At 35.2% G+C, this 27740-nt stretch overlaps 1 protein-coding gene across 1 annotated transcript; it reads right to left on the reverse strand.

The window, feature by feature from the left end:
- Nucleotides 1–4883: 4883 nt before the first annotated feature.
- PLK4 (polo like kinase 4) lies at nt 4884–26154 on the reverse strand. The gene is made up of 16 exons (XM_045991366.1): nt 25910–26154; nt 25159–25254; nt 24231–24326; nt 24037–24151; nt 19663–20689; nt 18888–18988; nt 15910–16277; nt 14979–15083; nt 14523–14625; nt 13396–13545; nt 12341–12474; nt 12157–12248; nt 11867–12011; nt 10550–10690; nt 7846–7952; nt 4884–7459 (listed from the first exon to the last, which is right to left on the reverse strand). The coding sequence occupies exons 1-16, from the start codon at nt 25937–25939 to the stop codon at nt 7357–7359; spliced, it is 2913 nt and encodes a 970-aa protein (XP_045847322.1). The 5' UTR covers nt 25940–26154; the 3' UTR covers nt 4884–7356.
- Nucleotides 26155–27740: the final 1586 nt, after the last annotated feature.

Consider the following 27740-nt stretch of genomic DNA (forward strand, 5'->3'; position numbering starts at 1 on the left):
AATTTCCAGGACAAACAAAAATTAAAGGAATTTGTGAATTCTAACCCAGTCCTGCAAGAAATATTAAAGGGGACCCTTTGAGATGGAAACAGAACAAGAGTAACAAAGACAATCTACAGGAACAGCAACTTCATAGGTGATACAATGGCACAAATTCATATCTTTCAATTATTATCTGAATAGAAATAGACTAAATGCTCAAAAGACATAGGGTATCAGAAAATGTGTGTGTGTATATATATGGAAAGACCCATCTATAGGCTGCCTATTAAGAGATTCATTTTAGACCCAAAGACACCTCCACATTTAAAGTGAGGGTGTGGAGAACAATTTATCATGCCAATGGACATCAAAAGAAAGCTGAAGTATCCATCCTTATATCATAAAAATTAAATTTTAAACCAAAGGCTGTAATAACAGATGAAGAAGGATACTACATCATAATAAAAGGGTCTTGGGGCACCTGGGTGGTTCAGTGGGTTAAAGCCTCTGCTTTCGACTCAGGTCAGGATCCCAGGGTCCTGGGATCTAGCCCCGATTCCCTTCCTCTCTCTCTCTCTCTCTCTCTGCCTCTCTACCTACTTGTGATCTATGTCTATCAAATAAATAAATTAAAAAGAAATAATAAAAGGGTCTTATCCAACAAGGTGATCCAACAATTGTAAATATTTATGGCCCTAACTTGGGAGCAGCCAAATATATAAACCAATTAATAACAAAATTAAAGAAAACATTGATAATAGTACAATAATAATAAGGGACTTTAACATCCCACTCATAGCAAGGGACAGATCTTTTCTTTCTTTTTTTTTTTTTTTTTAAAGATTTTACTTATTTATTTGAGAGCGAGAGAGTGAGAGAGCATGAGAGAGGAGAAGCGGACTCCTCATGGAGCTGGGAGCCCGATGCAGGACTCAATCCTGAAACTCCAGTATCACAACCTGAGCCGAAGGCAGTTGCTCAACCAACTGAGCTACCTAGGCACCCAAGGGACAGATCTTCTAAGCAGAAGATCAACAAGGAAACAAGTGCTCTGAATGACACACTTGACCAGATGGGACTTCACAGATATATTCAGAGCATTTCGTTCTAATGCAGCACAACACACATTCTTCTCAGGTGCAGGTGAAACATTCTCCAGAATAGATCACATACTGGGTGGGTCACAATCAAGTCTCAACAAATAAAAAAGACTGAGGTTATATGATGCATATTTTCAGACCACAATGCTTTAAAACTTAGTCAACCATGAGAAAAAATTTGGAAGGAACACAAATAAATACATGGAGATTAAAGAACATCCTATCAAAGAATGATGGGTCAATCAGGAAATTAAAGACTAATTTAAAAAATACATGGAATCAAATGAAAATGAAAACACTACAGTTCAGAGCCTTTGGGATGCAGCAAAGGCAGTCCTAAAGAGGAAAGTATATATAGCAATACAGGCCTTCCTCAGGAAACAAAAGTCTGAAATATACAACCTAACCTTACACCGAAAGGAGCTAGAAAAAGAATATCAAAGGGGGCACCTGGGTGGCTCAGTGGGTTAAGCCTCTGCTTTCAGCTCAGGTCATGATCTCAGGGTCCTGGGATCGAGTCCCGCTTGGGCTCTCTGCTCAGCAGGGAGCCTGCTTCCTCTCTCTCTCTCTCTCTGCCTGCCTTTCTGCCTACTTGCGATCTCTCTGTGTCAAATAAATAAATAAAATATTAAAAAAAAAATATCAAAGAAAGCCTAAATCCAGCAGGAAAGGAGAAATAGTAAGACTACAGCAGAAATCAATGATACAGAAATTTTAAAAAAACAAAAACAAAAAACCAGTAGAACAGACCAACAAAACCAGGAGCTGGTTCTCTGGAAGGGTTAAAATACCCCTACCCAGACTTACCAAAAAGAAAAGAGAAAGGACCCAAGTAAATAAAATCATAAATTAAAGAAAACAACTAACACCAAAGAAAGACAAACAACTATAAGAGAATATTATGAACAATTATATGCCAACAAACGGGGCAATCTGGATTAAATGGATAAATTCTTAAAAACAATAAACTCTCAAAACTCAAACAGGAAGAAATAAAAAATTTGAACAGACCCATAACCAGCAAAGAAATTGAATGAGTAATCAAAAATCTCCCAACAAACAGAAGTGCAGGGTCAGATGGCTACCCAGGTGAATTCTACCAAACATTTAAAGAAGAGTTAATACCTATTTTCAAACTATTCCAAAGAAATGGAAAGAAAACTTCTAAAGTGCTTCTATGAGGCATTACATTGATTCCAAAAACAGACAAAGACTCCACAAAAAGAATTACAGACCAAAATCTGATGAACATGGATGCAAAAATTCTCACCCAGATACTAGTTAATAGGATCCAACAGTGCATTAAAAGGAATATTTACCATGACCAAGCAGGATTTATTACTGGACTGCAAGTGTGGTTCAGCATCTGCAAATCAATCATTATGATATAGCATATTAATAAAAGAAAGGCCAAGAACCATATGATCCTCTCAATAGATGCAGAAAAGTATTTGACAAAGTATTTGACAAAGCATCCTTTCTTGATAAAACTCTCCACTGTGTAGGGATAGAGGGAACACATCTCAATACCATAAATGCCATATACAAAAAGCCCATAGCGAGTATCACCCTCAATGGGGAAAACAGGGTTTTTCCTCTAAAGTAAGGAACACGACAGGAATGTCCACTATCACCACTGTTATTCAACATAGTACTAGATGTCCCAGCCTCAGAAATAAAAGGCATTTGAATCAGCAAAGAAGTCAAACTCTTCACTCTTCACAGACGACATGATACTCTATGTGGAAAATCCAAAAGACTCCACCCCAAAACTGCTAGAACTCATACAGGAATTTGGCAAAGTGGCAAGATATAAAATCAATGCAGAGAAATCAGTTGCATTTCTAAACACCAACAATGAGACAGAAGAAAGAGAAATTAAGGAGTTGATCCCATTTACAACTGCACTAAAAACCATAAGATACCTAGGAATAAACCTAACTAAAGACGTAAAAGATTTGTACTTAGAAAACTACAGAACACTCATGAAAGAAACTGAAGAAGACACAAAGAAATGGAAAAACATTTCATGCCATGGATTGGAAGGACTATTATTGTTAAAATGTCTATGCTACCTAGAGCAATCTATACATTCAATGAAATCCCTATCAAAATACTATCAACTTTTTTCACAGAGCTGGAACAAATAATCCTAAAAAATGTATGGAAACAGAAAAGACCCCAAATAGCCAAAGAATGTTGAAAAAGAAAACCAAAGCTGGTGGCATCACAATTCCAGACTTTAAGCTGTATTACAAAGCTATAATCATTAAGACACTATGGTACTAGCACAAAAACAGACACACAGATCAAATGAACAGAATAGAAAACCCAGAAATGCACCCTCAAATCTGTGGTCAACTAATCTTCAACAAATCAGGAAAGAATGTCCAATGGAAAGACAGCCTTTTCAACAAATGGTATTGGGAAAATTGGACAGCCACATGCAAAAGAACGAGACTGGACCATTTCTTTACACCGCACACAAAAACAGACTCAAAATGGGTGAAAGACCTAAATGTAAGACAGGAATCCATCAAAATCCTAGAGGAGAACACAGGCAGCAACCTCTGTGACCTCAGCTGCAGCAACTTCTTGCTAGATCTCTAAAGGCAAGGTAAACAAAGGCCAAAATGAACTATGGGGACTTTGTCAGGATGAAAAGCTTTTCTACAGCAAAGGAAACAGTCAACAAAACTAAAAGACACCCTATAAAATGACAGAAGGTATTTATAAATGTCTTATCAGATAATAGGCTAGTATCGAAACTCCATAAAGAACTTATCAAGCCAAACACCCAAGAACAAATAATACAGTCAAGAAATAGGCAAAGAAGACATACAAATGACCAAGACACATGGAAAAATGCTCATCACCTGGCATCAAGGAAATGCAAATCAAACCTACAATGTGATACTACCTCACACTGGTCAGAATAGCTAAAATAACTCAGGCTACAACAAATGTTGGTGAGGATGTGCAAAATGGGAACCCATCTTACATTGTTGGTGGGAATGCAAAGTGGTGCAGCCACTCTGGAAAACTGTATGGAGTTTCCTTAAAAAAGTTAAAAATAGTACTACCCTACAACCCAGCAATTTAACTACTAAGTACTATTTATCCAAAGGATACAAACATAGTGATCCGAAGGGGCACCTGTACCCAATGTTTGTAGCAGCAACATCCACAAGAGCCAAACTGTGGGAAGAGCCGAGATGTGTATCAACAGATCAATGGATAAAGATGATGTATATATATATACAGACATACAAACACACAGAATATTACTCAGCCATCCAAAAGAATGAAATCTTGCTATATGCAATGACGTGGATGGAACCAGCAGGTATTAAGCTAAGAGAAAGAAGTAAGCCAGAGAAAGACAAATATCATATGATTTCAGTCATATGTGGAATTTAAGAAACAAATCAAATGAATATGGGAGAAGGGAAGGAAAATAAAATAAGATGAAAACAGGGGAATACAAACCTTAAGAGATAATGAACTCTAGGAAAGAAACCGAGGGCTACTGGATGGAAAGTGGGTGGGGGTGGGCTAACTGGGTGATGGGCATTAAGGAGGGCACTTGATGCCATGAGCACTGGGTGTTATATGCAACTGATGAATCACTAAGTTCTACCTCTAAAATTAATAATTCAGTATATGTTCACTAAGTTGAATAAGGAATTTTTTAAAAAATACTATGCAGAATTTAAAAAGCAGTATCTGTAAAGGAAATCTGTGAAATTGGACTACATTAAAGTTAAGAATTTCTGTTTATCATTACTAAGAGAGTGGAAACCTGGACTGGGAGAGGACATTTACCACATATATCAATAGACAAAGGATACATATTCAAAACTCTTCATAATCACCAAGAAAAAGCCAGACAACCCAAGAGAAAAAATAGGCAGAAGACATTACAGGTACTTCATAAGAGGAGAGATGAGTATCTAATAAATATGTAAGATTTCAACCTCTTCAGTAATTAGGGAAATGCAAATTAAAACCACAATGATACATTATTCTACACTTGTCAATCTGGCAAAAATTTTAATAGATCACAACACCAAATACTGATGAGGATGTGGAGCAATAAAAACTGTTATATGTTGCAGGTAGAAGTGTAAAAAAATTAGGCATTATCTCCTAACATTTGAGACACGCCAATATTAAGATCCAGTAAATTCGGTTCTAAGTAAAACTCTAGAGAAACTTGTGTGCATATTCACCGAAACACGGTCATAGCTGTATGGTTTTCACAGCCAAAATCTGGAAACAACCCAAGTGTTCATCAGCATTATAATGGATAAACAAATTATAATATATTTTATTTATATATTGGACATGCTATATACCTAACAACCAGTCCAGATAGAAAAAGTAAATCAGAGGGCTCAAGAGAGCTGTCTTCAAAAGGAGAGAAAAAGGAACCAAAAATAAAATCTACAGATAGATTATCAGATGTGTTTGAGCAAACAAAGTGACTCTGGAAAAACTCAAAGTTGTTCAAGAAATGTAATTCTAGTGTAATACATAGCTCAGCTATGAATATTCTGATAGTCATGATAATGTAAAGTGAATATTAATAAGCCATTGCTGTACCCTCTCAGAGAAAATCAGTACAAAGAGTAAAAGAGATTACAGGAAATTCAAGGTCAAAGAAGGCAGGAAAGGGAAAAAAAGCAATGAAACATGTAGATGGAAAGCATGAAAGAAACTGGTAGACATAAATATACAGTAGAACTGTAATGACAAATAGTAAACTTATCAGAAATGATTTAATAAATGTGAACACAGTAGACTACAGAGGTTATCAGATTGGATTAAAAAACAAAATTCAGCGGCACCTGAGTGGCTCAGTGGGTTAAGCCTCTGTCTTTGGCTTGGGTCATGATCCCGGGGTCCTGGGATCCAGCCCCGCATCTGGCTCTCTGCTCAGCGGGGAGCCTGCTTTCCCCTCTCTCTGCTTGCCTCTCTGCCTACTTGTGATCTCTGTCAAATAAATAAAATCTTAAAAAAAAAATTCTAACAGATTATTAATTCTAACATATTGCCAAATTACTTTTATACTAATTAATCAACACCTGAGAATCCCCTGTTCCTTTTAGCAAGCACTATTTATTTTTTTACTAATCTGTTGGATAAAAGGAAATGATTTTATTTTAATTTTGCTTTTCTCCAACTATAAATGTAGTGAGCATGTATTTCCTTTCTTGTCTTTGTGAATTATCTGCTCATATCTTTTGTCCATACTTCTATCAGGTTGCCTTTTGCTTATTAACTCTTATTTATGTTGCAAATTATTTTTCTTATTGCCTTAGGCAAAACATCCAAAACAATGTTGAATAATTGTGGCATTAGCTATTCCTGTCTACTAAATGGAAATAGCTCAAATATTTCTAATTCTAAAAAACAGCAGGAAACATTAGGTTAAGAAGTCTTTATCATATTCATATATTTTATTTCATTCCTGCTTTATCTTGAGTAAAAGGTAATGGGTGTCCCACATCAAACATTCTTTTTCTTCATCTTAACTATTACATTAAGTTCTACAGTGTTAAAATGTTTATCATTAAAATATACACATATTTTCAAATAAAGGTAGAGAAACAATGTATTTACCATTTGTGAAATTAATTTTAAAAATTTAACTGGCTCGTAAACAGGCAACAGAATTTAAAAATGAGCTTACTAGTAACTTACTTTAAAATGAGTATTTAATTAAATAAATCAAAAGATAAAGCAATTTATCTCTGTATTTATTTTTTTATAAAATGCATTTTCAGAAATATTTCATTAGAAACTGGTGCTACAAAAATAAATATAAAACAAATATACATGTTTACATCTGTTACTTACAATATAAATACACATTATTTACATGGTCAAAACCTCAAAAACTCTAGCATGTTTATTCCATGATTCTCAACATGACTAAGAAGTAGGGAAAACAATTTAAAAAGTATAAATACACCACACACCATTTATATCTTTGCTTTTAAAGGACTGTTCAATACAAATATATGAATACAAAGTTTGGGGGTATATGTTTTAAGAGCAAAGTCCAGTATACTATTTTATCTATGACCAGTACATTTTAGAAGTTTCATTCTGCTTTGTTCTCTCATTAGAATACATCCATTATGGTATAGATTGAAACTGTCTTTTGTAGAAAGGCTTTCTGAGGAAGTTATATCAAATAAAAAAAAGTCACTTTACTTGAAAGCCAACAAAGTTATTTATTAACTTATGTATCTATAAGGAGCTTTAATTATTCAAAACTAGGAGCTGGATTAGAAAACATCAAAAGGATGGAAGAAAGACACTGTAATTTCTGTTTGATGTAATCTGGTAATTTTTCATTTTCTCCATACCTAAGTGAAGCAAAAGAAAAAAAAAAGACAAAACATAATTAATTGGTTTGTATGAAAGTACCAAAAGACTATACTATTTTTCAGTAATTCTTCAATGAAAGAGGCACCTCAGAAAAATCACACAAATTATTTAAGTAGATACCTAAATCAAGTTAAGCATATCGTTTGTATTCTTTTAAAATAGACCACTTTGTAAGTGTATTTAAATAATAAAAAGAAAATTAGGTCAAATACTTGAGCTGACTTGAAAACTGGATTCTTCATTAAACTGAAGGCCTTAATCTAAAGAACATACAAAACCTTATTAAATCATTTATTTCAACAGATAGAGAAAAGAAAATTATATAGCAAAGGTATAAATCTCAACCATTATTTTAAGAGCTTACCTAGTTGTTTGACCATTTGGTGATGTATAACTGATAGAAGACACTCCTGCCTGGACAACCAACTGGGACCCATCATTAAACTGAACCCACACAGCTCCACTAGTTAACTAGAAAAATAATAAGTATGCAAAATTACTATACAGTAGAAGATTTAAAGTTCTTTTTTTTTATAAAGATTTTTAATTTATTTATTTGACAGAGAGAGATCACAAGTAGGCAGAGAGGCAGGCAGAGAGAGTGAGAGGGAAGCAGGCTCCCTGCTGAGCAGAGAGCCCGATGCGGGACTCGATCCCAGGACCCTGAGATCATGACCTGAGCTGAAGGCAGCGGCTTAAACCACTGAGCCACCCAGGCGCCCCAGAAGATTTAAAGTTCTTAAAAGGTACTCATGTTCAATAGGTTTTACAAATAGTTAAAAGAAAAAAAAACAATGCTCAGAGCTCTTGGGTGGCTCAGTCAGTTAAGCATCTGACTCTTGATTTCAGCGTGGGTCATGATCTCAGGGTCCTAGGATCAAGCCCTTGTCAGGTTCCCCACTAAGCAGGAAGTCTGCTTGCCTCCTGCTGCTCCCCCACTGCTTGAGCTCCAATGTGCTTGCACTCCAATGTGCACGCTTACATAAACTAATCTTAAAAAAAAAAGGCAACGCTCTCAGGAAACTACAAACATGGGGCTGTGATATTAGTAGCACTGAGAATATTCACATCTTTTCTGATTATTCCTTTAATAGCTATGGCATTAAAATATTAAAATTATTCTAAATGAATCCAGTTTCCCATTCATTTCTACTACAATGTCTCAGTAGTTTTGTGTCCCTCCTGCCAACGGCATTTCTAATAAAGAAGAGATTTAGGAAATACAAAAGTAATATTTTCTTGAATTAGGATTTCCCTCTATTCTTTGTCCTTGGGCCACAGAATTTCTCTTCTGCCTGTACACCTTAGCCTTTGCAACTTATTCCTTTAGTCACTGATATTTGATATAGTCACTAATTTACAATGTGGCACTCCAAACAGAAGAGAGAAGACATGGGCACTGGAATCAAACAGACCTGAGTTTACACCAGACTCTGCCAACTACCGAGTAGGACCGGGCAAGTCAATCAACAATTATAAGCCATAATTTTACTATCTATAAAAGGAAGTAACACCAACTTTACTGGCTTTTATTTTGGGGAATAACAAATACAATACACGTGAGAAACATGATACCATATAACAGGTACTGAACAAATGCTGAGTTCCCTTCATTTATTTCCTACCCCCATAAAGGTCTAAGATGCATTTTTCTTCCCTAGCAAGTAAAGATTACATGTACTAAAAAAATGTACTATGCTCAAGTATCCAAGCTTCAGCTTTCAGATAATATAAATATATATAGGCTCATACCTACATATAATTCTGCAAGTTTGAAACTCAATGTGGACCTAATTTTTAAATGTGAAAATTCTTTTCTGCCAAATAATAAATTACAAATAGTAATCTATTATTAATAGATTAATAGTAATAGATCACAGTTTGTAAAACTTAAAAGTCATGAACATCATTCTCAATTACCAACAAGTAGCCATTATCATGACACCTCTATTCTGTTTTGTTGTTTGTTTTTTTTTTTAAGATTTTATTTATTTATTTGAGAGAGGGTGTGCACATGCAGGGGGAGTGGCATAAGTAGAGGAGGGGTGGGGCAAAGCAGACTACTGCTGTGTGTGGAGCCCACAGCAGGACTCAATTCCAGGACCCTGAGATCATGACCTGAACTGAAGGCAGATACTTAATTGACTTAAGCCACCCAGGTGTCCCTCTATTCTGTTTTTCTTAATTTATTTTTTAAATTGAAGCACTGATGACATACAATGTTACGATACTTTCAGGTATACAACATAGTGATTCAACAATTCTACAGAGTACTTAAAGCTCACCACCTGTCACAACTTTATTACAGTATTATTGATTATATTCCCTATGCTGTACTTTCCATTTCTGTGACTTATTTATTTTACAGCTGCAAGTGTGTACCTCTTAATCCCCTTTACCTGGTTAGCCAGTCCTCCTCCTCCCCTCTGGCAATGAACAGTTTGTTCTCTGTATTATGAGCTTCTTTCTGTTTTCTGTTTTGTTTTTTAGCTTCCACATGTGAGTGAAATCATTTATTTATTTTTCTCTGTCTGACTTATTTCACTTGGCATAATACCTTCTAGGCCCATCCATGTTGTCACAAATGGCAAGATTTTATTTTTTTTCTTATGGCTGAGTAATATTCCATTGTGTATATACACATATATTTTTTCATGTATGTATCTCTGTATATTTATTTATTAATTTTAAGTAGGCTCCATGCCCAACGTGGGGCTTGAACTCATAGCCCTGAGATCAAGTTGCATGCTTTACAGACTGAGTTGGCCAGGTGCCTCTACACATACATCTTCTTTATCTATCAGTGAACATTTGGGTTTAAGACACTTGTTTTAAAAACAAATCACTTACGCCTTACCAATTTATTAATAATACCTAGAGTTCTCCAAGTGTATACAAATAAAAAAAATGTCTAAAATTTTAATATAATCAATGTAAAAAAAGGTGTAAAAACTTTCTTGCAAAGAGAAATATTTAAAATTATTTACTTTTTTGATAATTGTCTAATGACTATGAAAACTAAAGAAATTCAGAGTGAGAAAATTACTTCACTATAAAAAACGTCTCACCTGTGTAGCCCAACCAACATTTTTCACAAAAACAGATTTCAAAAGTTGTGCTGATTTAGGAAGACAATCTTTTAGACTACTAGAAGAGATGTTTGCTTCAGTAGCTGCAGCCATAAAGCCACGTCGTTCATTTGTAACCATCTACAAACAGTAAAGGACAAGAAGATATTATTGCTTGGCATTTTTATAAGGCAACTTCATCAAAACTGAAAAATGACTAGATGTTCATTAGCTGAAAAAAAATTTTTCATTTATTTTAAAGAGAGAAGGAAAGAGAGCACAAGGTGGGGAGAGGAGGATCAGAGGAAGAAGCAGACTCCCCATTGAGCAAGGAGCCCCACACGCTACTAGATCCTGGGACTCCATGATCATGACCTGAGCTGAAGGCAGTCACTTAACCAACTGAGCAATCCAGGCACCCCCAAAATAATTTTTTAATAACAAAGTTAAGAAATGAAAATATAGGGACACCTGGGCAGCTCAGTTGGTTAAACGCCTGCCTTTGACTCAGGTCATGATCCCAGAGTCTTGGGATCTAGTCCCATATCAGGCTCCTTGCTCAGCAGGAAGCCTGCTTCCCCCTCTCTCCCTCGCCTCTGCCTACTTGTGATCTCTTTCTCTGTCAAATAAATAAATAAAATCTTTCAAAAATTAATTAATTAATTAATTAATTAAAGCATTAACCAAAAAATGCAAATATATAACCGCATTATGGAAAACTAGAGAAATACAGAAGAAAAATCACACAGTTGCTGTTTCCATTTAGGTAGATTTCTTTTGTCTTTTGTTTCCCAAAGGCATAATTTTTCATAACTGCAATTGCAGTATATATGTACATGTGTGAATATATATACACACAGATCTATTTCCTTAATGTTGCATTTTTCTATATTGCTATATAGTATTTATAGGCATGACAGTTCATAGAATAAAAAATTAATAAGTTTTTGTACACAATGTTCTATCATGGATATTGAGGCAGTCAATGATATTTTATTAGTAAAAATAAAATGATACATATAATAATATATTTAGCTTACGGGGTAACATTTACACTGAGACCTGAAGGATGAGAAAGAACTAACCATTAAGAGATTAGGGAGAAGTTCCAGGTCAAGTGAATAGCATGTGAAAAGGCCCTGTATGCTTGACTTACTTGAAAAACTAAAAGAAAGCATAGATAGTGCAGGGTAAAGTAGGCAGGGGAGAAGTTGATAGATGATAAAAAGGCCACAGTAAGGAATTTAAAATTTATATGAAAGGCAAGAGGCAATCACTGAAGAGTTTGAAGTATAGAAGTTACATATATTTACTTACAGAAGGATTAAGCATTGGTGCCAGTTTTGAAGAAGCAGCATTATTTATCATTTTATTCCAAGATGCTCTATCACTCATCAGGTAGTTTGGATCCACAGAAGTAGGAGGTGACAAGGCCTTAGGTGAACTAGTATTTCCAGGTTTTCTGAAGGGGAAAGAAATGTCCAAATATATTCCCTTAAAGCTTTCAAATTACAGAAAACTTAAAAGTGACCATAGTGTAAACACTAAACTTTTTTTTAACATTTCCGACACATCTTAGCCATATTTTAAAATTTTCAAACATTTACCTTCCTACAATTATTGGGAAAAAGGGAGCATTTCCACTTTTCTTTTCCTCCTCTGAAATTATGGATTCCAGTGCTAAGCAAATACGATGGCCCTATTTCAAAAGAATACAGCTGTCATTATTTCACCTATCATTTGGAATCACTATTAACTTGTATGAAAAACCTACCACAACTAGGTACATACCTCATTTGCATGGTCCATATACATTTTTATTTCCCCTTTCAAGCTATTAATTTCACTTTCACTTTTTAAGGTATAAGATTTCCCGGTTTTTTCAATCACCTGAATTAAATCTTCGGTTTTGTGTATCTTTGCTCCTTAAAGAATAAGAAGAAAATGACTCTTTTATCATTTCTTTAAATATTCCTGTGTTTATACTCATTATCATGCTAGTGCATAAAGATCATGGTATTATTTATATTCACTCACTGACCATTAAAAAATGAGGCTGTGAACATATTCAATAAATATAGGCCGTTCATTTTTTTTCCTACATATATCTGGCATAAGTCTAATACTTTTATGATACTTTAAAAAATCACATCGGGGAGCCTGGGTGGCTCAGTGTGTTAAGCCTCTGCCTTCAGCTCAGGTCATGATCCCAAGGTCCTGGGATTGAGTCCCGCACTGGACTCTCTGCTCAACAGGGAGCCTGCTTCCCCTTCTCTCTCTGCCTGCCTCTCTGCCTACTTGTGATCTCTGTATGTCAAATAAATAAATAAAATCTTAAAAAAAAAAAAAAATCACTGATCTCATACAAAAACACAATTGAAGGATAGCTATTATTATATGTGTACTGTATGAGTGTACGTGCTAGGTGTCCCTTAAAAGGAGTTTTACAGATTAAAAAGTAAATCATCTTTAGATTTAGGAAAACATATTCTCTAGTTCAACCCTATCCTTTTGCCACATTTATAATTCTCATCATTTGGTATATGTCCATTTGAGTTTCTACTAAGAAGTAGGATATTTATTTAAGGTGATTCTGTACTATCAACCTGAATGTTATTAAATCTGAGCTAAACAGGGAAAAAGAACTAATATACATATTGGAGAATAAGCTGTTTACATGAAAGTATATATAAATAAATTTGGTTAACATATTTAACATATAGTATACTGTGCTAACTAATTTGTATAAATATATAGCTTATAGACTTGTGGTACTGAATTGAAAAAAACAACTACTAAATTATAAACTAAAGGGAAAAAAATTACCATTTCTAAATGATACTTACCATCATAAAACCAAACCTCAAAATCAGCATCAGGGGAATTCTCCATTAAAATGCATTTAGCATATCTCGTAAAATAAGTGATTTTGGGTGATTTAGATCTTACAAGGTGTACAAATCTGGAAGCATATTGATATTTTCGCCAGTACTTCTCTAGGGAAAAAAAAGAAAAAATTACCTAATAGTAGGAAATAAAAAGTTGACTTGACATATATTCCATAAGTTTAATATTGATCACTACTCCTCCACAAAAATTCAAGTTGATCGGTTAGAAACCTCATTACCAAAATAAAGATATTTCAGTCATGCAAGTCTATTATTTTAACTGAAAACTAAAAACAATATAATACAATCCCCAAGTATATAACAAAATCTGATGAGTAGTACCATGATAATTTAAAAAAATCTCTTCCTCTGAATCACTGACTCATTATAAGTAATGATTCTAGAAATGTTTTAACAATTGCAATGAAAAATTTCTACCTGAGATATCAGAATCAGACTATCAGGAAAAGGTGTAGTTCTTTTTATGTTAGTAAAGCATAGAGTTTTGTGGTCCTAATATTCAAAAGTCAGTTTTTACAATTCCCTGTAACTATAGTCACTTACAGTATTTAGTCTTGTTCTGTTTTGATTTCTAATAGGATTAGATTAGACAGGTTTTCTTGTTTGATTCTAAAAGTCACTTTAGTGAAGGCTTACTATTCAATATTTAATTCCCCCATCCATAAAATCCAGAAGCTGAACAAGAAGTCAAAATTGGTTAGCCATAATAACAGATGATCATTTATTTATGGAGCATAATAATGGTTTTAAAAGCCAAAAATTTGATACTTTACATTGAATTTTAAACAAGATTCTAGACAAATTAGTAACTAAACAAATGTACATATTATATTTGTGTTTTATATGACTAATATCCCATGGTTTTTGCTTAAATATGTGATAACACAGAATATGAATAAACATTGGATTAGTAAGGTACACCATATCTCACCACATATAAAATATGAGAACATGAGCTATAGCCTGGTTGAAGCAAGACATTTATAATCTATGATATCTACACACATAGAGTTTACATATATATAAATCCATTATCTAAATTTATTCCTGATAAATTTACATACCTGGTAAATTGTCAAAGCAGTACCTACTGATGTTGTCAGTAGGGGGTGGTGGTCTGTCAGCAAGAGGAAAACCTCTTCCATCATTGGGATAATAAATAGTGATCTGTCAAAAAGTTTTTTAAGAATTCTAATTATATGCCATTAAGTTAGAGTGTTATATTTCGTTAGTAAAATTATGAAAAGAGCTCACATGTAAAATTAAGTATTATTTTATTGAAAATGTTAAATATTTTCTAGAAGTAATAAAGCTTAGATTTTGCTACAAGTTATAATTATTTTAAAAACCACATTAATTAAATATATGTAACATGGTATTTCAGTTTTTTAATTTCAGAGATATTATCATATTAAGAAAAACAATTTTTAAGTATTTTAATGATATCCTTGTAGAATGAACTGGAATGCTAAATGTTTAATGATGATTTAAAATTGCAAAATGAAGTAAAGCCACATTACCATATTTCCATCACTAGATATTTGAAGAACTTCTTTCACATATTCTTGTGATGTATGTTCCTTTAGAAGCTCCACACATACCTCCTCTGAATCAAGTATGCTAACCTAAAAAACAAGAAGGTAACATTAGTAACAATTCTCTTGTTTACTATAATAGCTCTGACATATATAATACTTAAAAGTACTTAACCATAGCAGAAACAAAAATTCAAGTCAAAATCAAATGGCTGCTTCTCTCCAACAGTCTACACCAGAGCTGTATGTGAGCACAATTGTGAAACATAAGGAGCAAAGGTAAGAAGGCATAATTAAGTGTGAAATGATAACCAGTGAGCAAATGAAAGCAGAAGGTATGGGTGGAGAATAAGGACTTTGAAAAGACAATAGCAAGCCAAACAAAGACAAGACTGGGTGAATAGAAAGCAAGGTACAAAGAGGAGAAAGATGGAATTAAAAAATAAAAATTGCTATTTCCAATTCATACATCAATGTAAACTCTAAACTTCATTTTGTGTATATTCTTTTTCTTTAGTTCCAAATGTTAAAAAAATTTTTTTTAGTTTACCTTTTTTGATGAGACTAGACTAAATACTGAAACAATTAAGACAAAGCAAAAAGCAGTATTAAATATTAAATCAGTAATTGGAATTGTGAATAAAACAATATTTAACACTATTTAGCCACTGTTACTTTTAAATGTTTCTCATTATCAATAATTTAAAATTCAAAGCTTATCAGTATCAATTCACCATTCTTAAAGTAGCTAATAGAAAACATTAGCTATTTTTCCATATATTCCTACTCTTTACTTTTAAATGAGTTTATCTTGTAAATATCAAAAGTACAGGAACTAAAAGAAACATATTTGATATAAGAAACCACATACTCAAGGAAACTATCACATAGTAATTTAGAAAAATGATAGACATACCACAGCCTTTTTGGTTTTCTGTCTAATAGGTTTTAACCTGTAAGCAGTCAAAGGAGATGTAATGCCTCGTAGTGTACGTTTCTGATAACCCAATGGTGGCTCCATACCCCTAGTTTTGCTCTGCTCGGAAAGAGGATCTGAGCCAAAAATAGATTCTTGTTGAATTATCTCAGGTTTACTTTGAGATGAAGTCATAAATTTCATGGTATTCAACTGTTTTGCAGGATGAACATTATCAGAAGCATCAGAACTCTTTTTGGCTTTTGTATCAGTCCAAACATTTCTTGATGTGTCCTGCAAATCTGGATGGCCTTGGAAATCTCTTTTTGGGCTAATGGTGTTCTGTTCAGTATTTTCTCTTAAATGATCTGCAATATACACAGATTGAAGCAAGTTAGTGAAAATGAAAAAAAAAAAAAAAAAAAACAAGTCTACACAACATAATGTCATGCTAGTATAATTTTGTTTTGAAGTACAAAAGAAATCTAGTAAAAAAATGTTTATAATATTTCTAACAAATAAGCAGTTTTAAGATATGACATAATACAAGAATGACTTTTAAAGATTTTATTTATGTGAGAGAGAGAGAGACAGACAGAGCATTGTCTTAAGCAGGCAAGACGAGGCAGAGGAAAAGGGGGAAGCAAGACTCCACACTGAGCAGGGAGCACGATATGAACCTCAATCCCAGGATATCTGGGATCATGACCTGATCATGTTAAGCATCAAGGCAGATGCTTAACTAACTGAGCCTCTCAGGCTCCCCAAGAATGACCTTAAAAGAACATTTTAATCCAGATTGCAAAGATACACCTTTATACTCCTAAAACTAAGACATTAATATGAAATTTCTTCTTCAGTCAAGGCAAAATTTAGGGTCACTTACTAATTCTAAAACAAGTAACTGCCAGTGTTCCAACAAGTAGAGGTAATCATTCTATGTAATATGTAATACAGTTTACCTCTTTAAGCTGAGGACTGTCTGTCTGACCATCTTCACTTATAAAATATGCAAATAAAACCAAAAACAATATATAAAACAGTTGTAATGTTATTATTAACATTTAATATTATGAGTGTATTTGCACCACATTTTTTTAAGATTTTATTTATTTATTTGACAGACGGGAGATCACAAGTAGGTAGAGAAATAGGCAGAGAGAGAGGAGGAATCAGGCTCCCCGCTGAGCAGAGAGCCCAATGCTGGGCTCAATCCCAGGACCCTGGGATCATGACTCGAGCCGAAGGCAGAGGCTTTAAGCCACTGAGCCACCCAGGCACCCCATTTTGCACCACATTTTTTAAGAGCTCTTGTTGAATTTTACCCATTTATATTTTATATGGCTTTAGAGTTCACACAGGAACATTAATTTTTTAAAGCCCGTTAAGTGATTAGGCTATATGTATATCTCTATAAGGCAATTTTTCAAACGCTAAGCTCTAAAAATATATATTGCATTTTTTCCCTAAATGACTTGTGAGTGCTTTCTTTCCTCTTACTCCCATGAAGAAATATTTTGTACCCAATAATATACTTTAAAATTGCAGCAGCACTACTAGATTATAAACAAACTTATTTCTCCATCTCAGATATATCCCGATTACCAAATAAAAGTATCTATAAACACAACAGAAGGTTAAGTGCAAGATTAAGTACATGGCAATTTTATAGTTTAAAAACCATAAATTTGAATTACCATTATAAAGTACACATAAAAAGATTAATTCCCTTTAAAAAGAAAAAAACAGATGGTTGAGGTAACATAACAACTCTGCTTAAATTATAGTTATATTATGTACTCTCTGTCTGAAGTAATATAATACTTAGTAAGAAATTATCTCCTCCTCCCCATATGTTTTCTTTATTATTCTCTTTTTTCCCATGGTATTTCCAACCCACCTTCTGTGAGTCTGTCGTGTTCATTAATAAGAAATGTTGAACTGTCAAACTCTAAATCTAAAATAATGGCTTGGATGACAGCTGTTTAAAAATGTTTAGGTTTTGGGGTGCCTGGCTGGCTCAGTCAGTAGAGCATGTAACTTTTTTTTTGTTTGCTTGTTTTGTTTTTTTTTTAAGATTTTGTTTATTTGAGAGAGAGAGAAAGAGCATAAGCAGGGGGAGGTGGAGGGGCAGAAGGAGAAAGAGAAGCAGGGGCCCAACGTAGGGCCTGATCCTGGGACTCTGGATCAAGACCTGAGCCAAAGGTAGATGCTTAACCGACAGCCACCCAGGCGCCCAGAGTATGTTAACTCTTGATCTCAAGTTTGTGAGTTCAAGCCCACATCGGCCTAGAGTTCACTTAAAAACAAAACAAAACAAAAAAAACCCATTTAGGTTTTAGTAGCTGTGTACTTCAGTGTATGTAAAGTCCCACTGGTAAACCATGATGTCCACATTAGCTTCTACTTAAAAATAAGGTCAACCATCTTTTGATTATTTTATAGGCACTGATAGTATGTGCTTCTTATAGATAGGATGCAAGAAAAGAGATAAAGAGTACAGTTCATGAGCCAAACAGCTTGTATTAGAATCCTGGCTCCTCTGCTTTTAGGCAGTGTAGCTTAGCACATTAAGCTCTGTGCAACACAATTCCTCATGTGTAAGATGGGGCTAATATTATCTTTGTATTTTTAAAAAGATTTTATTTATTTGAGAGAGAGAGAGTCTGAAGCAGACTCCCCACTGAGCAGGAAGCCCAACACAGGGCTCCATACTAGGACCCGGAGATCATACGTGATTTGAGCAGAAGGCAGATGCTTAACCAACTGAGACACCCAGGCACCCCTATCTTCATATTTTTTGTGTGTGAGAATTTAATAAGTTAATATTTGTTAAGCACTATGGACAGTAGCTAATATAGCAAATACTCAAAATGAATAACATTATTACTGTTATTGTAATATAGTTTATTGAGAATGTATTATTATTATTTTTTTAATGTATAATTTTCTTAAGAAAATGCAAACAGAAAACTCACCCTTTATTTGCAGATTCCCAAACCAATGTTGCACCATTTCAGTCTGAGTTGTCTGGTCTGGAAATGGAAAAGGAGTTTTTCCTGGACAAAGACGATTGGAGCTAAACAGAGAAAAAAAATTCTGATAAACTAATAAAAAAATTATCAGGTAATAACTTCTGATGATAAAAATACTTAAAAAATCGTTTGATCTGAATACTTAAACCAAAGCTAAATTTCCAGACCAAAATGCCCATGGTACTGTGACAATGTTTCTATATGGCTACTGCCCTCCGGTAATTTAAGCATAAAAATCAAAGAAGAGAAAAAGGAAAAAACACTATAAGCATTAAAAAATGAGTCTTCATGTTCATAACATGATGACTCATCACTGGCTCATCTTGTGTGTATGTGTGTGTATGTGTGTGAGAGAGAGGGAGAGAGAAGGATAGAAAAAGAGAACAGTTATTATCAGAGTACTTTAGGGATCAGACACATTTAATATGATACTTTGCACTGGAGACCTGCTTCCTATAAAATAAAAAATGAAACAAAATTCTCAAGTATTAAACACATTCATGAGCACATACACTCATTATGAAATTGTTTCTTAACTACAATTAAAAATCATCATTCTGATTCTCTTTCTAATAAGAAATAGAAATTATAGCTAAGAAGTACCCCAGGAACATCTGACAATATTAGAAAAAATAACCCTCCTTAGTTAGATGCAGCTCCCTATGTGTGCTAATATAACATTTATAGAAAAATAAAATGCTTTTGATAGAATTCTTACCATGCTTGATCATTATCAGGTCTTTCAAAAGATCCAGAACTACTGGATGTCTTTTCCTTAAAGAAATGCAAAATACTGACATTGTTGTTTGTAGGTGAGTATCTTTCTTCATTTTCATCTACTCCTGATCTTTTGGATTTTGAAAGCATTTCTGCTGAGTGACATCGTTCCATTATATATGTCTTGGCTCGAGACTGACTATTAGAAGTGCCAGATCTATCAGAGGAATGGGCTCTACGAAGGTATCGAGAATGTGGCCTTTCTTCCCTATCCTGGGTTACTCTTCGCCTTCCACTATTACTGGTTTCTTGTTCTTGATTTCCCCACTGAGTATAAAGACTGCTTCCATCTCCTGAAGAAGAAAAATCACTTGAATTTTTATTCTTTGGAAATACAGTCACTTTATTTGGGAGTGGCTGACCAATCAAAAGTCTTCTCCTATCAAAGAAACTACCACTTATGCTGGTACTGGAAGAAGCTGTAATTGCAGTAGAAATTGTGGCATGTCCACTATCAATTGAGTCTTCTACAGTTCCTAAATCTTTACTTTTTGTTGAAGAATTTCGGGACATAAAAGGATGGTCTAATATTGAAGACAGACTTAAACGATCTGCTGGATTTCTACGAAGTAACTGGTGAATAAGGTCCTTGGCCTCTCTTGTCAAAAAAGTTGGCATTTCATAATCTGCCAATACTACTTTATTTAATGTGTTCTTGACTGTGTCAGTGTCAAAAGGAGGTCTTCCAATAAGTAACGTATAAAACATACAGCCCAAGGACCAAACATCAGATTCAAGTCCATGTGCACTTCGAGTTGCAATTTCTGGTGAAATATAATTAGGAGTTCCACACAAAGTATAGTGCTTCTCATGTGGCATTTTCAACTGAGTTGCCAGCCCAAAGTCGGCAATCTTGATGTTCATATTACGGGTAAGTAAAAGGTTAGAAAGTGTGAGATCCCGATGTAATATGCCATGAGAATGGAGATACAACATTCCTGTGATGATCTGGTGCATAAAGTGTCGAGCTGTTGGAATGCAAAAAATAAAATTGACAATTTGGAAAATCTGATTCAGTATTTAGAATCTTAGAATTCAGTTTTTAGAGACCCAAGTATATGTGCCACAGTATTACATTAGAACATCAGCTTGCAGCTTAGTTCTACCAACCAAAATACTATTTTTATGATAATTCCATATTATTCTTTTAAGTCCCTTTAAAACAACTGGGAACTTCTTCCTAATCTTCGTCCTTTCCAACTGATGAATTTTCTATATAGTTAAGGAAAGCTTAATTATATTAGCAACTGGGGGAGACTAGACTACCCAGTGACACTAGAAGTCCATAGCAATTAAGAGAAAATATTTATAATATTTTGTAAAAATTTGTAAATGTATTCTAACTGTAAAAAAGAAAAAAAGAAATCTAGTTCCTCTGATGTCCTCACAAACCCTCACAAAAAATAACCACTATTAATAATGTGTTTATTACTGTTTTATACCTTTGTGCTTATATACATTTGTCTACAGAAATACACTGTAATAAATGCTTTAAAATATAAAAATGGTATAAAAAATACAGTTGTTACTTTTTCCCCACTTCACTTATTTCTTGAAATATTCTCATGTCAGTACACATATTTTTTCTTCTTAAAGATTTATTTATTTTAGGGGCTCCTGGGTGGCACAGTCATTAAGCCTCTGGCTCTTGGTTTTGGCTCAAGTCATGATCTCAGGTCAGGAGATGGAGCCCCAGGTTGGGCTCTGTGCTTACCAGGGAGTCTGCTTAATATTCTTTCTCCTTCTGCCCCTCCCCTACCCCTCACTCTCTAAAATAAATAAACCTTTAAAATAAAGATGTGCTAATCTTTTTTAAAAAGATTTATTTATTTGAGAGAGACAGAGGCAGAGAGAGCATGAGCAGGAGGGGCAGAAAGAGTCTCTGGTGTGGGGGCTCAATCTTAGGACCCTGAGATCACAACCTGTGCTGAAACTATGAGCTGGAGGCTTAACCAAGTGCGTCACCCAGGTCCCCCATAAATTTTCATTTTATTTAATTGCTATCAATGAATAGTTGGTCATTTCTGATATTTCAAGATTACAGAAAACATAGGAATAAACATTTTGTACCCACTTGTTTTCTTATGCATATGTATGGCATGGTTCTCTGTTAAATTCAAGAAGTAGAAATTGGGTTGAAGGATAAAATTTAGTATTTTAATACTTGCCAAACTGCCCTCCAAAAGGCTGTATTTTCATGCACATCCTTGTTAACACTGGGTAGTGTCAATCCAATGAGTTTTTTTAAAAAAAGGGTATTCCACTATTTTATTTGGCACTCTTATGATTGCTATCGAGTTTAAGCATCTTTTCATTTATTTTTTGGCCATTTGTACTTTCTCTTCTGTGAAGTCTGCCTATATTCCCTACCCATTTTTCTACTGCATTACCTTTTTTTTTTTTTTAAAGATTTTATTTGACAGAGATTGAGAGATCACAAGTAGGCAGAGAGGCAGGCAGAGAGAGAGGAGGGAGCAGGCTCCCGCTGAGCAGAGAGCCCGATGCAGGGCTCGATCCCAGGACCCTGAGACCATGACCTGAGCCGAAGGCAGAGGCCTAACCCACTGAGTCACCTAGGTGCCCCTGCATTACCTCTTTTTAAAGCATCCCTTATATTTTTAATATTAAACATTAATTTAATATTATTTGTCAGAAGAAATTATGCTGAGCGAAATAAGTCAAGCAGAGAGAGCCAAGTATCATATGGTCTCACTTATTTGTGGAGCATAACAAATAACATGGAGGACATGGGGAGATGGAGAGGAGAGGGAGTTGAGGGAAACTGGAAGGGGAGATGGACCATGAGAGGCTATGGACTCTGAAAAACAACCAGAAGGTTTTGAAGGGGCGGGGGGGGGGGGGGGAGGTTGAGGAACCAGGTGTTGGGTAATAGGGAGGGCACGTACTGCATGGAGCACTGGGTGTGATGCCAAAACAATGAACACTGTTATGCTGTAAATAAACAAATAAACGAATAAAAAAAAAAAGCATCCCTTATATTTTTAATATTAAACATTAATTTAATATTATTTGTCAGTCATATATTTTACAATTATTTACTTCCTTTGTTTTAAATTTGACTTAATCTTTTGTCATTCATGTTCTTAATTTTAATTAAGTCAAATTAAAATTCTTTTCCTTTATAGCTTTTGTAGATTTTCTTATTTAAGGCTTAATTACTATTATACAGTATTACAAAAAATGCAAGTCATTATTAATATTTGCATAATTTGTATTACTCAACTTGTATTACTACCTTATTTTGAGTCAAAGAATATGAATATTTGCATAACTCAATACATATGACCAAACTGCTTTTCAAATGGATTATATAGACTTAAATGTACCAAAAGTCCAATAGCAACCACACTTGTTAGTTTACCTACAATCTCAATTACCAGGATAACTAGAAAACAATTATTCGTGTGATGACTCATGGACCTTATTTGACACTGATCTGAACTGTAAAATAGTTATTTATGAGAAACTCTGGAAGTTGAAACTGACTATGCATTTGATACTAGGGAATTACTGGGTGTGATAAGGACTTTGTGGCTATAATTATTTTTAAAAGTTCTTATTTTTTTAAAGACATACACCAAAATATTTATAGATATAAAGATGGCTACAATCAGCTTCAAAATACTCTGGAAAATTAGGGGAATAAGAAGGGTACAAATGAAACAATTTGAATCATGAATTGACAGCTTTAGAAGCTGAGGTCTCATTAAACTATTCCATCTACTTGTATTTTTGACATTTTCTATAATAAATGATTTCAAGAGTTATTTGTGTTTGACTTAGGAACTCCTTTATAGACATCAATAACATTCTAAAAAGCTTTTCTCTAGGCCTGAAAAGATACACACTATCAATGATTCAATTTAAAATGTGATTTTGGATTTAAAAAAAAAAAGACAGAAAAAGGGGCACCTGGGTTAAGCCTCTGCCTTTGGCTCAGGTCCTGGGATCAGGTCCCGAATTGGGCTCTCTGCTCAGAGGGGAGCCTGCTTCCCCCTCTCTCTCTGCCTGCCTCTCTGCCTACTTGTGATCTCTGTCAAATAAATAAAAAATTAAAAAAAAAATGTGATTTTGGGGAAAGATGATAACAAATTTCTCCTTTTACTTCTGTAATGTTTAAATTATTTATAGAAATTAACAGCTTTTCTAATTTTGAGAGTTGGGGGTCTCCTTTTCCAGCCCAAAGTAATAATTTAAACAGCTTTATTAAACATTACAATATACCACATTCTTCAAAAACTAGTTTTTAAAGAGTAAAATTTATATACACAAAAGAAAAAAAGCAGCCACCTACCTTCGTTTTCTGAAAATGGTTTCATTCTGTTCTTTAGATACCTGTTCATTTCTCCATTATGGCACATTTCTAATACTAGATACACATAATTGTTATCTTCAAAATAGTTATATAGCTGAAATGTAAAAGGGCATAGTAAATGATAATACACAAAAATTCAATGTCCTTGGTCACTTTTATAAAATTTGTATTACCTCCAAGATAGAAGGATGTTTCAACTGGCAATGTATTTTCACCTCATTTTGGACTCTCTGCACCATTCCAGCTTTGTACATGGCTTTCTTATCTATCTAAAAAATAACATGAAACATTTAAATGTTGCTGATGAACTTCCAAATGTGAAATTTTCAAAAGTTAACTCTGAAGAGAAAGTATACTTTAAAATATTCTTAAGTCCTTTTATCTACATCTTTCTGAGATCAATTTACTACTCTGTTGTCTGTTTTCCCCATGCACCTAAGAGAGTGCCTGGCAGAGTAGACATTCAGTAAAAAAAGTTTACCCAATGCATTCTAATATCCTCTCCCAACTTAAAGAATTTAATAGCACAACTATCATATCTATAACAACAACAACAAAAATCTACCCAAGCTTTATATTTTTGTTGTTTTTTTCACCCTGCTATTTTTTCTACTAGACAAGCTTTAAAATAAAACTTCCCTTTCCCTACTGGCTTAGATAAGTGATTCTTAATTTGTTTATGATAGTCCTATCATAAACAATCAAAACATAGTATTTTTTATAACAATCAAAACATAGTATTTTAGATTGTTACAGTGTAATATAGAACTAGGCACAAATCCTACTCATTATTATAAACAAATTATTTGCTTTTCGATTTCTGTCAATTACTACAACTTTGCATAATAACAAGTACTAGGTCTACTGAACATTAATGAAAATAAAACACTTATTTAAGCATAGTCAAGGATCTCCTAAAACATCTGTAAGGTCAATCGCCGGACTTGGCATTATTGTTTTCTGCATAGGGATGGGTTCCCTCCACACTTAATTAAAAAAAAAAAAAAAAAAAGCCTCATAGGTAAGAAGTTTCTTACATCTTAAGTCACCTCTCTAATTACTCGCAAAGTAGAGGTGAAAAGTTGATTAATATATTCTTACCATTTTGATTGCTACTTCCAAACCAGTGTGAATGGACTCAGCTCTGTAGACACCAGCAAATGATCCTTTACCAAGCAGATTCCCAACCCTAAAATCCTTAAAAGTTAAAGATATGTGTGATGAGTCACATGAGTGAAAAAGAAGAAAGATAGGAAAAGACTGGAAAAAGATGATAAAATGGACCAAGAGGGGAATATGAATTCAAAATTCAAGCAGGTATTACACCTTGACACAGCAGGTGTCTGGGGTGGAAAGCATGTTGACGCCTTGCGGGGATCCCTGAAAGTCCAGGCTGGGCTTCAGATACAGCACCCTAATGAACTGCTTCATCAACCTCAGTGCAACTTCAGCACCTTGCTCCCACCTCCAGCCAACCCCTGGGAGCAGAGGGCACGGCAGGAATCCCGCCGCATCTCCCGCCGGAGGTAACCGCCATCCCCTCAGAGAAGAGGGTGGCAGCTTTGCCCTGTTTTAGCGCGGCAGACCCGGCGGGAGAGCCTTGGTGTCTGGCGACTGACGGGCGGGGCCGTGAGCGACTCACCGTGTCCCCCAACACCCCAGCCTGAGGGGCGGGACGCTCCGCCCTAGACAGCCAGGCCGGCGGTTGGGACTCTCCCAAGGCACCTCGGCGCCCACCCCGCAGCCGTTAGATTCGCCTGGTCTCCTTTTTGCAGCAGTCTCGAGTCCTGCCACTCCAGCTACCCCACCCCACCCCCAAACTGCCCCGGAGAAGACTGCCAAGACTTTTCACCTCGATCTTCTCCCCGATGCAAGTCGCCATATTTCCAGGCTCAGGCCTGTGCTCCGCAGATTAGCTTCCTTCACGCAGTCCCTTCGAGGTAGCGCTCCAAGCAGCCAGCCGGTCTTGGCGCCCATCAGGCTTGGCTCTCTAGGCCGCCCCTCCGGGCGACGGCTGCACAGCCACCGAAAGGCCTCTCCCGCACCTTCCGAGACCTGGGCGGCGCCTCCGCGCTCCCATTTTGAAAAACTCCCGCCGGTTGCAGTCCCAGCCAGGCTAGCTGTGACGTAGAGAGACTAGTAGATCAGGAGAGGCTGGGCTGGGCGCGCATGCGCGGCAGGCTCTCCTTCACGGCCAAATGGGCTAGAACCGGAAATGCTCTGGCCGCCCTGAGGCATCGCTAGGTAATGTTGGCAGTCAATCTTTCAGAAGGTCAGGTTTACGGTGGATAAAACAGCTGTCCTGAAATATGAGATAACTGGTAGGCTACTCACTTGACAGTCTGGAAAACTATCTTCATTTCTATGAAGGGTTTAAGGCGATTTGAAGGGGCGCCTGGGTGGCTCAGTCATTAGGTGGCTGCCTTCAGCTCAGGTCGTGATCCCGGGGTCCTGGGATCCAGCCCCGCATGGGGCTCCTTGCTGGGCGGGGAGTCCGCTTCTCTCTCTCCTGCTCCCGCTGCTTGTGTTCCCTCTCTCGCTGGGTCTCTCTCTGGCAAATAAATAAATAAAATCTTAAAAAATATAAAATGATTTTACAAGTTCAAATGTTTGAATTTGACAGAACAGCACTGGAAAAAAAAAATCATTACCCAATTTAAGCACCTTTACACCTCTGTGTTTATTCCATAGATTTTCATAACTGTAATGAATGTGTATGGTGCTTTGAGAAATTGAACTCCATTCTTTACTTTGGTAAATTGCTATTATTATATTATTTGTATAGCAACTTACATTTAAGATATCTCATACGTTTTATGCAATGCATTGATTAAAGGAGACATCTATAAGGTTTGAGTGACCCACTGAGAAGACTGAGATATTTAATAAGGATTTAAAACGAACTACACCACAAACTTAGATAGTTTCTTTTTTTTTAAAGATTTTATTTATTTATATAAAGGGGGTGGTGCAGAGGGATAGAGAGAGTCTGTCTCAAGTGGATTCCCCACTGAGTGGGGAGCCCCATGTGGGGCTCATTTCAGGACCTTGAGACCATGACCAGACCCAAATCAAGAGTTGGATGCTTAATACAATGAGCTACCCAGGAACCCCTAGATCTTCTGTTTCTAAATGGAAAACTCTTTTCTTCTACATTAATGGATATATTAAGTTTACATAAGTTTGCCTACCTGCAAGCTATAAAAAACTATTTAAAGAAAAGTCAAAATTTCCCCTTCATTTCTAGAAATTCTTCCTTAAAGATTATATGTGATAATACTTGAGCAGTGGTTCAAGGTCCAGTCTTCCAATTAGACTTTCTTTTACTGTTGAGTTTTCAGAGAGTCATATAATTCACTACTAATTGTGGGGCCTTTTGGAAGGTATCCTTTATTCCATTTATATCAGGTATTATACTGACTTGTTAAAAAACACAATTTTTCTTCTTTTGTTGTTTCTATTTTAATTCCAGTGTAGTTAACATACAGTGTTATATTAATTTTAGGTGTACAATATAATGATTCAACAGTTCCATGTATCACCCAGTGCTCAACATGACAACACCTATTTCACCTATAACCCCCATCCCCTCCCTTCTGGTAGCCATCAGTTTATTCTCTATAGTTAAGAGTCTATTTCTTGGTTTGTCTCTCTTTTTTTCCTTTGATCATTTGTTTTGTTTC

The sequence above is a fragment of the Meles meles genome, chromosome 2 (genome assembly GCF_922984935.1).
Source record: "Meles meles chromosome 2, mMelMel3.1 paternal haplotype, whole genome shotgun sequence".
Lineage (NCBI taxonomy): Eukaryota > Metazoa > Chordata > Mammalia > Carnivora > Mustelidae > Meles > Meles meles.

Coding starts and splice junctions, on each gene's coding strand:
- PLK4 (XM_045991366.1), bottom strand. CDS start 25,939: ATGGCGACTTGCATCGGGGAGAAGATCGAG. Junction 18,989..19,662: donor CCTGATAATGATCAAGCATG/GTAAGAATTCTA, acceptor TTCTCTGTTTAG/CTCCAATCGTCTTTGTCCAG. Junction 12,475..13,395: donor TGAGGTTTGGTTTTATGATG/GTAAGTATCATT, acceptor TTATTCTTTAAG/GAGCAAAGATACACAAAACC.